This window comes from Perna viridis, chromosome 3, assembly GCF_037379345.1.
Source record: "Perna viridis isolate PV_CMFRI_1.1 ecotype Kerala chromosome 3, ASM3737934v1, whole genome shotgun sequence".
Taxonomy (NCBI): Eukaryota; Metazoa; Mollusca; class Bivalvia; order Mytilida; family Mytilidae; genus Perna; species Perna viridis.
Genome location: NC_142447.1, coordinates 3647721 through 3661709, shown reverse-complemented (window position 1 = coordinate 3661709; position 13989 = coordinate 3647721). Strand labels below are relative to the sequence as shown.

General features: G+C 32.5%; 1 protein-coding gene and 1 long non-coding RNA gene across 4 annotated transcripts; one reads left to right on the top strand and one right to left on the bottom strand.

The window, feature by feature from the left end:
- Positions 1-158: 158 nt before the first annotated feature.
- On the top strand, positions 159-12161 carry LOC148620697 (L-seryl-tRNA(Sec) kinase-like). 3 transcript variants are annotated; one of them, XM_088574397.1, is made up of 6 exons: positions 159-284; positions 5630-5893; positions 7149-7428; positions 8734-8923; positions 11418-11596; positions 11938-12161. In XM_088574397.1, the coding sequence occupies exons 2-6, from the start codon at positions 5669-5671 to the stop codon at positions 12138-12140; spliced, it is 1077 nt and encodes a 358-aa protein (XP_088430523.1). In that variant the 5' UTR covers positions 159-284; positions 5630-5668; the 3' UTR covers positions 12141-12161. The 3 variants fall into 3 exon arrangements, with proteins under 3 accessions (XP_088430523.1, XP_088430525.1, XP_088430524.1); XM_088574399.1 differs by having other exon boundaries at positions 163-221; XM_088574398.1 differs by having other exon boundaries at positions 165-267.
- On the bottom strand, positions 2030-4709 carry LOC148620698 (uncharacterized). The gene is made up of 4 exons (XR_015920941.1): positions 3945-4709; positions 2792-2830; positions 2527-2580; positions 2030-2117 (listed from the first exon to the last, which is right to left on the bottom strand). It is a non-coding gene; the product is annotated as an uncharacterized LOC148620698 (long non-coding RNA).
- Positions 12162-13989: the final 1828 nt, after the last annotated feature.

The following is a 13989-nucleotide window of genomic DNA, read 5'->3' as shown; positions in this document are numbered from 1 at the left end:
TTCGCAGTTTTGACAAATTAGGAGAATGTTTAATAAAATTGTTCTTTAATATTATTTCTATCTTGTCAGAAATATTTTATTTTATTATTATAAGAAGAGTATTATTAAATATTGGGAAAAATCACGACTTTTACATTTACCTTCGACCTCATATTGGGGTCAAAGGTCATAATGGCTGCGCCCATGAAAGATTACCTGACAACACTAATCATTAAGTTTATGTGATTATCAGGCTATTTTAGTTGTCCTACTATAAATGAAAACTATGTACGAATTCATTTATGGTGAGGTTATATTTGAATACATTAGTTTTATGCAATGACAAAAGGAGAAAGTTCTTTAACTAAGGACCCCTTTTGCCAGTTTTAGCCTCACAATTTGTTCAGTTTTTGAAATTTGATTAAATCTGATTTCTTGGTAGTAGTAGTAGTAGTAGTATGATAAAATGGTCGCAGACAGTGAATACAAGCTGTTTTTGACGAGATTTATGACGTTATTCCAGAAATAATGATATGCATTTATGTAACTTTTACAAAATCCTTTAACTTTTAACACTGTTGCTAGGGAGGTCAGTCAAAATATGAAGTATGTAGAAAATGTACAAGTTTATATTAGTTTGAAAGAGCCCAACAAATGTAACTTTTTGGTGCAAAAATTTTTAAAATCGGTCAAGGGGTTCAAAAGTTATTACAATTTAAAGTTCAAAATTTTGGTCATTTTTCTTGCGAAGGCAATAATGTCACATTTTGGGCACTTCTGTGGCCCACATAAGTCAAACAGTTAAAGAAATTCATACATTGTGTCTTAATCATTTAAATAAAGCCATTTCATACTTTGATTTAAGCCATTCAGGAAACTTGTATCTTAGATACAAAGAAAATTACACTTTTTTAAAATCGGCAAAAAAACACTTTGGACTTAGTTTTTTTTTGCTATGTGTCAACAGCATCATGAATTAAAGTGCCATTTTTGGATATTCATATTTGGAAATTGGAAGGTAGTAGAATTCTGATACTTTGCTGTTCTTTCAAGAGTAATCCATTAAACAGAAATAAATAAACAAATATTATGTAAAAACCTCTGATTTGTTTTTCATTGGAATCAAAAACGCTGCGGCAGACCCCCTTTTTTTTATATGCGTTTTTTCAACAAAAAAATACATTTTTGCTTACTAAGAATTCAAAAAAAATATTTAATTTTTTCTGTCACTTGTTTTGTGTGGCAATAAAGTTGCTTGACTTGAAAAATCATGTTTTTCTGCTCAAAAAAATTTTTTGAGGTAGAAAATTTACATTTTAGGGAAAATTTTAGAGCTATTTTCAGTGCAAAAAATGGCGAAAGGTCAGACAGAAAAAGACATTTTGAATTTAAAAGCAGTTTTTAGCACATGACAGTTATTGTTATTGTGATTAAATATGTAAAAACACATTTTTATCAAGAAATAATTGAATTATATTTAAAAATCAACAAGCAAATGTTGAAAAATGGGGGTAAATCGAACATTTTTGAAAATTTCAGATTTAAAAAAAAAAACGCATATTTATGCTAATATTGATCAAAATATCAACCTACCATATACTTATGTGGTACCATTTTAAAGCTTAGAATCTAAGCTATCACATGAAGATACTTTCATCTTATTTTGCTATAAAATGTTTAATGTGGATGAAAATTTGTTAGGCCTATACCTTAAATGAAGCCAGACGATAATCAAAATAAACATACATTTTTGCTGCAAAAAGTGGCAAAATAATATTATATCAAGGTCTGGTCAATTCTAAGATTCCTAATGTAGTCTTGTAATGTTTTCTTGTTTAAATAGGGTCTTTAAACATAATAATAATCTCATTATTATGTTAAAATTGAATAAAATTTCAAAAACAAATGCTGTTTTCCCAAGAAATTGAGAAAATTTTTATGAATACATTGACTTGAACCAATGCGCATCCTTTCACTATGGAACTTTGAAGCCCTAGCTGTTTCCTCATGTGTACTATTATGTACATTAAATGATAATAAACAAAATATCATCATTTGATTAAGTTTAATGAACTTTTCGAAGTTTCCATTTCAGGCCAGAAGGGTTTCTTCACCAGGATCTACTATGTCTGCCAAATCTACAAAAGAGATTATGTACATAAGGACATTACACCTATTAACATCATTTACCTTATCAATTTACTTACAGTTAGTTTACTTTCTATTAAATCATAATCTGGTTTGCTAACAATCTGAAAAAATGTAAAACTTTATTTGCTGTTGGTTGCTCACAAAGCGGTTGACAAAAGATGTGGCGAGGAGTTAAAAACACCAAACTTCCTTTTCCAGAATAATTATCTTCATTTCAAAACAAGAAGATTGTTTTATAAGGTTATATTAATGTTATGTTAAATAACTTAATATGAATAATTTCGCTGCGTGATCCGTCTGGTTCCTCTATCAAGTGTTGAACTCTCTTACCAATCAGGTTATCAGGTTCAAGTGTGTCTGGAACTACCCTACTTACTGTACCCCATATGGTCCTACCTCAGACAGCCCATATTCGTCTCATAGCATAGCCCACTTTGCTCCTCAGGCCATCTGAAATAAACAAGTAGTGGAATTCAATGAATATGTACTGTGAAGCAGTTTTAAAGCAGAGTCTAAACACAAAACTAATCCACAGTTCTTGTAAGTAATATATGATTCAAATGTAAATGCTTATTTGTTACCATAATTAAAAGACTCAAAAGTTTTACTATTAAAATAAATAAAGCTACTAAACTAAATCAAAGTATAAAAACTAACTTACCATAAATTCGAAACATCTCCAGAACTCAACAAAATGAAACTAAAATGATGAAAAACAAACAGAAAATAAAACTAAATCATAATAAAATTTACATCAGTGTTTACTTTTTATATGACAAAATAAAATAAATATTTAGGCAGCCTGTTTACTAATACTTTCTTCTGAAATAAATCAATAATTAGAAGAAAAAACATAGTACAAGTATGTTTCATATACATACAACAAAAGATTGGTATTATGAGTCAATCAATGTGATCCTAAAAAGGCAAAAAAAAATTAAACCATAATTAATTAAAATTTAATGATAAATAATGTATATTACTAGGATTTTAAACCTTTTCCAAGCAATTGTACATGTATATGAATATTAAATAAGTAGAGCATCTACAATCCTCTAAAAAATGAATATGTAAGTTAGCTGTTAAAAATTGTACAATATGAATATATAAAGTAAACTTAAGAAGATGCAGGTCATATGTAAAATATGCAATTGCCACATATATAAATCTCATCAAATAAGTTCTATTTATCAAGTAAAGTACAAGCAGGGCTACATGATAATTGTTCTAATAAAAGTCATAATATATATTAACTGATAAAATGAAAACCAGAAAAAAAGTTGTGTATCATTTGAAGAAGCAATTTAAGGTTGATTTTTTTTCTACATATGATAATTTTAGATAAATAATACAGTTAAAATAAATATAAAGAAGGTTTATGCTTAAACATGTGAGTTTCATATAAATTGGGCACTACATATAAATTAAAATTGAATTATCAAGAAAATTAAATGCAATATGTGCAAATTCTCCCAACCAATAGAAAAAAAGCAAGGTAAAATACAGAGACTTCCGATAATATAGGAAAGTCGATAAAGTCCGAAAGATTTTGAATAGATTGCAATCAAACGTTGGGAGAATTTACTTCATTACATGTTCATCGTTTAATAAAAAAGTTATGGAAACATATTCCAACTAATGCTAAATGAGTGTAACCTTTTTTAAATCAGCTCATACAGAATCAAACGAAAATCAGACCTTCCAAGAAGGTGAATATAGTATTTAAGCTTGCAGATGATAAAAGGTCATTCTAGAATTTGACCTTACGGAAACAGGGCGATTAGGCTTATATTAGACATAATTTAGGTACTTACCGTAAGTGATTGGCCTCCATGGCCTAGGTCCATCGTTGTCTGCACCACCAGTCAAAAATCCGTCCAGAAAACAGTCGGTAAAAGGCATTTATCCACGAGTGTTCGAAAATCTTAACAGAAGCTATGGCGGATCAGTAACATCCGGTTAGCAAGAACGATAACCGGTCCCGCTTTAATTTTTGTGAAAACCACGCCCTGACCACCCTAATATCCAATCGATTCCGCAAGCTATTATTGTTTTTCTTCTGAAACCAGGGTTACGGATGGACGCAGAAAGGATTAAATTTTCGAAATCCGACTGTCAGTGCATTCCGGGTACGCAAAAACTATTTTTTTTCAACATGTTTTTCCTTAAAATTACGTAAAAAATATGTTTTGTAACCAAAAAATTAGCCTGACAACCGGATTATCAAAATTGAAGATATTTCCAAAAATTTAAGCCATAAATGAAGAAAATCGGTCCAGTAATAGCTTGCGGAATGAATTTTGAAATAGGTATGATCTTTGACACATAGTTTTTCAGGCGGCCATTTTTCTCAAAGTATCGTCACTTCAAACGTTTGTACCAAATGACCATCAACTCCAATAACAATTAAAGTTGTATATTTAGAAAGAGAAATGTCTCATCTTCAATTACATATATTTTTTATTGTCATGCAATGGATTTTTAACCATTTTCTAACGTGTTAAAGTTGACTCAAAATTGAGAATTTTGCTCTCGCAAGAATATCGATAAACGCACTACCGACCTCCCTACTGTTGCAATTTTTAAGGAGGTAGACCTAGGGTAAGGGACACAACTCTTAAAAATCATTGGAATGTTTGTATTCAGCATTTTACATCAATCTCATGTAAGCATAAAAGTAACTTGGATTGATTTCATACTGTTTCAAAATGTTCACTCAAGATTTTTTCTCATAAGTTGTAACTGACAATTATACACAAATATATGAAACATAAGAATGAACACACAAGTGACCATTGATAAAAGAATGAACAACTGCTCAAAACCTGGTGTTTTTCAGCCTTTTTAACAGATTTTTCTAATTTCATCCAAGTTTGAAGGTCATATATGATCATATGTTAGGGAAACATCAATAAATTTTCTTCAGGTAGACTCTGATTTTGAGGCCAAATTTTGCCATTATTGGACCATCTTCTTTCCATAAATTGATGGTCTTCCCAAGCTGTAGTCAGGTAGACACAGGCTGTATTCTGGCAACTTATTCATCCTTAACCCCTCTCCCAGCATTTTTAAAGGCACATTAAATAAATGATTGAAAGGTCACTCCCTCTGAACCAGCCTACTACATGCACTAAAATGTTTCCAAGAACCCCCTTTTAATGGTTAGAATGTAGATCATCTTAATTTGTTTGTATGCTTGACTTGTGGAATATAAATCAATAATATATAATTAAGATCATACAGATCAAAACAATAAAATGTCTAGTTTCCTGCTACCCTGCCTACCTATTTTCTGTGCCTACCCTAAACATTTTATGGCCATTTTGCCTCCAGCACCATTAAAGTGTAGATTGTTTACCCATTAACTCAATGTAAAATATTTTTAAAAGTTGAAATGATTTCCTTACCTTTTTTTTCTTGTTAGTAGCAGGTAACAACACTATTTTTTTGTTTTGGTATCAATGTACAATTTAAGTATTTTTAAAACTTTTTCCGACAGGATGAATGATGACAATGGAATATTCTTCATCTAGTTGTTATGGAAACAGATCACAATATATCAGATAAATGCATTGTTTTACTGAGTGGTATACCAGGTAGTGGCAAGAGTACTCTGGCCAACATATTACAAGAACAACTCAAAGATTTCTGGGTGAAGCTTAATAATGAGTCAGATTGTGACAACCAGTTGGGATGTAGTATAAATGTTGTCACTATCCCCTATGATGAATTAATACCTGATCATATTGTTGTCCATGATGAGGTAATTGTGATTAACTGGATAGGTGGATGCAAGGAGGGCATGCCTGGTTCTGCCTTTATGCAACTGAAATTTTTTTAGTGAAATTTGAAAATTAAGGACCCTGGATTAGCCCCCATTTTGTGAATCTCTGGATCTGCCATTGAACTCTATATCACATGTGACATGAAAAGGCTAAAATGCAAATTTGAGTAGACAAAAAAGTCTTTTGTTTAAGTCCATTTTTTTGTGATTTTTGTAGTGTAAAATTGTCAGTGAAAAATTTGAAACTCTGGGGAATGCACAAACTCAAAAACCTACAAACGTATGAAATTTTGAAAACTACAAGAAATTAATAATCACAAATTAAAGTATCTTCACAGTTGATTGAGCTGAAGCCCTTGTCTAGGCCCTTTTAAAATTTTAAGAGATCTATGGTGTGATTTTATTTCTCCTCATTCTCTTGCTATCTAAGATTTTAAATACAATATTATTAGATTGGAAACAGAAATAAAAATAAAATAGTAGTAGATAAAATGTCACAACAAAAAACTTAATGTGTTAAAAAGTTGTTTAAAACTGAAAATTCCTGTTCTAGTATGAAAGTAATTAATGGTGTGTTCTCCTTATTATAGCCATTTGAAATTAACTGGTACTGTATACAATATAAATCCAGGTATGCTTTTGTACTTTTACATGTAAAGTACAAGTTATCCCCAATTAATATAATTTAGAGTATAAGGTCCTTTTGATAGACAGCTATTCAAGCTGAAGACATGTGTACAGTGGTAGTAAAGTAGAACATATTGGTATAATGTTGGACAAAATTCTACTCACGAATTACTCCGATCAATCTTATATTAAAAGTGTTGCCAGGTCATTTCAACCTGCTTTAATTTGGGAGATTGAAAGACATTTGAAGTAGTTTAATCTATTACAATCTTTGACACTGGATTATAAAATCCCTTTTTTTTTCCCGACGCACTTGATATAGTTTTGCTTTTTTTCTTAGACCTTAAAGACGCTCTTCTATGGAATACAAATCACCTGATCGCAATTCTGTTCCCCAATCGCCCAAATACTGCTAACTTAGTGGTGTTCGAAAAAACTGTATTGAAAATTTGATGTTGCGTTAGAAAAAAAACTGTATCGAAAATTTCAAATTGCATGCAACATGTTATTCTCTTGAAAGAAATGTAGGAAACTTAGAAGTAAAAAGAACACAATTTTACTGCATTGGCTATCTTTTCTTAAAAGATAGTACTTGATATACTTCTAGTCACACCAAACATGGAGAAAATATAGAGAGGAAATAGTTGAATCAGTTGAGAAACTATTGCTTGGTGATGTTCAGAATTTGCTTGATGAAAATCATATTGGATCTGGTGAAAATAGTTCTGATGACAATGTAACTGGTGACAATGGCTCTGGACTGTGGTTTAAGGTTTGTGAGTTGGTGAAGAAGCAAATTATAGCAGCTGAACGTATGGTGATTGTTATTGATGACAACATGTTCTATAGCAGTATGAGATACAGATACTATCAGCTGGCCAGGAAATGTAAGTAATCTACAGCATTATGAGGTACACACTATCAGCTGGCCAGGAAATGTAAGTAATCTACAGCATTATAAGGTACAGATACTATCAGCTGGCCAGGAAACGTAAGTAATCTACATCAGTATGAGGTACACACTATCAGCTGGCCAGGAAATGTAAGTAATCTACATCAGTATGAGGTACTATCAGCTGGCCAGGAAATGTAAGTAATCTACATCAGTATGAGGTACACACTATCAGCTGGCCAGGAAATGTAAGTAATCTACATCAGTATGAGGTACACACTATCAGCTGGCCAGGAAATGTAAGTAATCTACAGCATTATGAGGTACACACTATCAGCTGGCCAGGAAATGTAAGTAATCTACAGCATTATGAGGTACACACTATCAGCTGGCCAGGAAAATTTGGTAATCTACAGCAGTATGAGGTACTATCAGCTGGCCAGGAAATGCAAGTAATCTACATCAGTATGAGGTACACACTATCAGCTGGCCAAGAAATGTAAGTAATTGTGTTTTGATTTAATGATAACATGTAGTACACTAAGTCTACGACATCAGTTCAAAACTATATAATTGTAATAGAACTAGGTGTGTTAGTATGACACAAACTGTCTTGCCACAAATGTGGAAACCTGAACAGTAGGGGGATTTGAAAGTATTATTTTGGACCTGCAGTGCATGACACAGGGTGAGTGTGATAAAAGAATAAAATACTTTGACTGAAGATAATTAGTAAAAATATTCAAGGAAAGTGCTATAATCATGATTTTATTTTTGTGTTCATTGAAAATCAAAGGAGTGGAATCAAATTCAAACTCCCATACCAAAAAACCAGCTCAACATCTCCAATTACCAAAGGACACACAATTTGAAAACTATGTCCCATACACTTTGTGGCAGAGTCATAAAAATAACCATTGTTCATGTAATCTGTATTCAAAATTGAATTTTTTCCTGTCTGTAAATAGATCTCTAACAACATCTAGTCAAGTCATATAAGGGGTCAACATGAATACTTTTTGGTTTTCCATTTCTCTTTTAAAAATACTCACCATAGAAATGTTTTAAACATGTGAGGGAATGGTCATTTTATTTAAAGTGTATTTATGTTGACCCCTGACTATTACCTCAATTACATGTTCTTGGAGCAATAATGATTGGACAAATTAAAAGAGGGAGGAGATTTAATATCAATTAGGTATTCAACAATTATATATTTTATAACCATAAATTGAAAATTTCTGAAATGGAATTTAAGTAGAATAATGCTATTTATGTCTTTCTTTAAATGATTTTACAGACACCTGTGGTTTTTGCCAGCTTTACATTCAATGTGATGTGCATTTAGCACAGCAAAGAAATGCTCAGAGACCAAATCCAATACCACTTGATATAATTGTCAGAATGGCCAAGAAAATTGAGCAACCCAATAATAATGTAAACAGCTGGGAAGTCAACTCCTTAGTCATTAATGGACAAGGCATTGAAAAGTAAGGCACATTCATTACTTACCTTGAGCTGAAAATTAATGTGTTTTATGCAAGATTATATATCAGTTAATGTTACATGTCCAGTATTTGGAACAGCTTATAATGGGGAAATGATCAGTCTGATCTAATGCAGTTATAGTAATAATGAATCTTAGATAATCCGGCCCACTGTCAGTTCTTAATCCTGACCAATCTGACCCATTATCAGTCTCACCCTGGATAATATGCCCCTTTGTCAATCTTGTATCTTTGGCAGTCTGTACCATTGTAAGTCCTTAATCCTGGCCAATCTTACCCTTTGTCAGTCTTACCCAGATATGTGACATATATAATGTCCCTTTGTCAGTTTTAAACCTTGACCAATCTGATTCCTTGTCAATCTTATAATTGATCATTTCATTCTCTCTATATTCTCAAATGTTTGCAAATATTCCCATTTTTGCTATGCAGCAGGGGACATATTAACATTTAAATCAACATCTAAGTTTTTTAGCTCGCCTAGCCGAAGGTCATGTGAGCTATTGCCATCACTTGGTTTCGTCGTCGTTAATGATTTTTCAAAACTCTTCTCCTCTGAAACTACTTGACCAATTGAAACTAAACTTGGTATGAATGTACTTTGGGGTATCCTGCATATAACTGATGTGGGGTTTTTGATCTGTCAAAAAACATGGCTTCTGTTACTAAAAATAGAACATAATGGTCTGACAGTAGCTTTTCGCATATATCTCCAAATCCATTATGTTTAGCTAAATTGTGACAGGGTAGAAGTGTTCAGCATGATGAGATCTATCTGCGGTCAAATTTTCATTTTAATCTGTTAAGCCATGTTGGCGTTATTGCCCTTTTTCAATGTTTTTTGCTATTTTTAATGTTATTTCTGTCAAAAGTCGCCTCGTGCAGGTCCGGGTGTTAAAAGAATAGGCCTGCAGCAGTGCTAAGCTTGTCGTAAAAGGCGACTAAATAGTGTTCAGAACCCTAGCCGGGGGCTAGGGCGCTCTGCCCACTGAGCAACTGGGTTGTGTGCCCCAGGTGGTGGAATGGGGTACCCCTGGCGTGTTACATGCTGGGGTTGTCAGGCTATAATACGGAAAACCTGACCGCAAACCATAGTGGTGCACCGTGTTGGGAAAGATGCCATGTTAAAGAACCCTACTGTGGTATTCTCCCGGAGTAGGAACCATAAGGCTCCGCCACAGGAGGCTAAATTGCCGATCCTACCCACCTCTCCCTACTTCCAGTGGCAATCAAAATTTGTCGACCCCATTGTCCTTGTGTCCCATCCCTTTTCATTTCATCATTTCATGTTCATTTTATCATCAATTTCATGTTCATCGTCTGAATATAGCTGAAATATTGCTGCTCGGACATTAAACCCCAACAAACAAACTAACAAAACAAACTTTCAAAAGTCTTCTCCTCTGACAGTACTAGTCCAATTGAAACCAAACTTGGTATGAATCATGGCTGCCAATACTAAAAATAGAACAAAGGGATCAGACAGTAGTTTTTCGCATATATCTCCAAAACCATTAGGTTAAGCCAAATTCTGACAGGGTAAAAGTGTTCAGCATAATGAGATGGAGTTATTGTCCTTTTTCAATATTTTTTGCTATTTTTTGTTATTTCTTTCAAAATCTTCTCCTCTGACACTACCTGACCATTGCAACCAAACTTGGTATGAATGTTCCTTGGGGTATCTTGCATAGAATTGATGTGGAGATTTTTGATCTGTGGAAAAACATGGCCGCTGTTACTAAAAATAGAACATAGGGGTCAGACAGTAGTTTTTTGCATATATACATGTATATCCAAAACCATTAGGTTTAGCGAAATTCTATTCTAAAAGTGTTAAGCATGATGAGATCTATCTGCGGTCAAATTTTCATTTTAATCTGTTAAGGCATGTTGGAGTTATTGCCCTTTTTTAATGTTTTTTGCTCTTTTTAATGTTATTGCTTTAAAAAATCTTCTTCTCTTACACTACTTACCAATTAAAACCAAATTCACTACAAATGTTCCTAGGGGTACATTCGATAGATCTGATTGGGGATTTATGATCCGTCGAAAAACATGGCCACTGTTACTAAAAATAGAACATAGGGTCAGACAGTAGTTTTTTGCATATATCCCCCAAAGCGTTAGGGTTAGCCAAATTCTTTCAATAGCTGAAATGGTCCTTATTATTAGGACTACAAAAGTCTTCAGGTATAAAAATTGTTAGACAACTCCTTTTATTGCCCTTGAAAGGTGAAAATTGACGTTTATTTTCATTTACAGTTTTCAGCCAATATCATGAAAACTGTGAAGGATAGAAAGAAACTTTCAATTGCTGAAATGATCCTTATGATAAGTCCTACCAAAGTCTTCTTGAGTTAAAGTTGTTGGACAACTTCTTGTTTAATTTATTGCCCTTGAAAGACAAAATTCTACCTGGTGAGCGATTGAAGCTCCTGGGAGCCTCCTGTTCAACTAGTGCATCTGTTATTTCCAGCTATTTACCAGCAATATCATCCTTAATATGGCAGGCCATGTTAAACCCAATTCAGCCTTTAGAAGAGATAGATCCAGCAGCTGTGGAAGAAAGTCGACGGATTTCTCTGAATAATGCCATACACCAGTCTGATCAGATACTTAGGAAAATTATCAGTCAGAAGATGGCTGACCTTAAAAGTAGGTTAGCGTAGAATAAAGTATAAAACAATTATCATGTTGTAGTAAAGAACATTGATAAAATGATTCTGTTGTCAAAAGTTTATATTTCCTAAAGTTTAAACCTTTCTGTAAATCGATATTTTTAAATTTCAACTTCTCAATGAATGTATTATAAGGTTTTTACTATGTCTTTGTTTCTGTGGGGGGATGGGGAGTCATGTTATCCTTTGTTCATTTTTGCCAGAATTATGCACAAAGGTTACCAAATTTTCTGACTGAAAGAGGGTATCATCCCTCAAAACCCCCTGGATCTGCCACTTATACTATCCCATTAAAATTTATACATGTTTATTTCATAGATACTTCAAGTGACAAAGCAACCTTACAGAGACTATCAAAAAGATACATAGAAGTAAGAAAGACATGTATGGAGAAAGTTAAAAGTGGAAATGTTTCTTTTCCTGTAGCTGTTGATCAGGGAGGTCCACCATGTGATGTTCATACTGAACTGTATCAACAGATTTTAAGACTTTTTGAACTGATATTAAAGGAAGTTACGTAGATAATAATTTTCATTTTTTTCATAGCATTGAAACAAGAAAAGTTAAACACTTACATTTCTCACTTTTGAGACAAGAATATGTCCTATTTTTATTCACACGAGATTTCCTTATCTCATATGGGACTTACTTACCAATAAAACATGCCACATTTGTGATGACACAAAAAATGACACCTTGTAAGTACATTGGAACAGCAGCAAGCAAGATGTTCTGAATGGGCATATTTAAAAAAAAAAAAAGTATTGCGAGAGTGATTTTCAACGTTCTTTCACTAGACTGAGTATCTTTTAGAAATCTTAAAATTCTACCTTTTGCTGTGTTGAACTCTCAGCAGTGATAGATTCTTACATTATATCTTGTGCCCCTATTTAAGGTACAGAAGATGATGAACATACTTTTAGCACCTGTATTGAAATAAAATGAAAGGTAACCATGTCCAAAGCCAATTCTATAAGTTTTGTTTTAGGTTCATTTGTGTTTTATTTGGTTTCTGTATATAAGCATTTTGTTTAATGTCGCTTCTCTTCGTCTCTTGGGATGCATGAACAATTTGTAATCCTGACAGCATACAGCAATTTAGCGGGTAGGTAAAAGTCTTCTCATGTCAAGTCTAGTGCAATACAAATACAGGAAACTATGACAAAGGGAATATATTATGGTAATTCATACTCTCAGTAGAAATCTATTCCATATACATGAACTGAAAAATAGTTATTGTTTTGTTTTTTTTAGCAATTTTCAATTATTTTGTAAGCAAGAAAAAAAAATTGTGTTCATAAATTGCAACAAGTCTCTTTATAACCAAATATTTTACTGACAGATGGTTAGACATGAAATTTATTGACACTCTTAATTTCAGGCCTAAGAGAATATGAAATATTTCTCCATGCTTAGAATAATATCTGGGAATTTTTCTTAAAAAGTATTCCTATGGCAGAATAATGTACAGAACACCCAAAATCTTAAATAGGGTATCTTTAATTGTTTATAACAATATCTCATTTAGATCATAACTGCTACAGAAAAAAAATCTTAAATTGTATTTAAACAAAATAATCTCCCCCACTCCCCAAAAAAAACAAACAAAAAAAACCACAAACAAATAGTAACTTTTTTCACTATCTGCAAATTAACATTAAGAAAAAGTAATTTTAAATTACAGAATAAAGACCTAATTATTGTAAATTCAGTACTTATTGCAATGCTTTTAATACTGCATAATATGTGACTCTTAAATTCATGAGACTAAAAACTTCCATTATGAAATTTCCACATGATCAATGCGGAAATTTGCTCAGTACTGCAAGAACTATTTTCGGCTAAATAAAATCAAAATAATAAATGCACACAATAATTTCTGAATTTACAGTTATTGCATTACTTTGCAAGATTGAATACAATGGCTAAAATAAATTGTTACTAATAAATAAACCCTTTTAATTTTTTGAAACAAATTTCAAGAATCCTGCATTACCTGGGACCATTCAGAAATCAAATCAATGGAACATTTAAACTGCATGTTAAATATTTTCTAATACTAAATCCAAAATATCCCTCAATCATTTTCCCAATACTTGGTACTGTGTTACATCTAACTGAAAATCCCAAATCAGTGACTCAATTTCCTTTGTTGACATGTTCATGTTGGTCTATAAATGTGAAATCTAACTGTAACAAGAGGCTCCCAGGAGCCTGAATTGCTCACCTAGTTGAATTTTGCCTTTCAAGGGCAATAAATTAAACAAGAAGTTGTCCAACTATTTTGACTCAAGAAAACTTTGATAGGACTTATCATAAGGATCAATTCAGTAAATGAAAGCCTAAATCTATCATAGTTTTCAAGACATT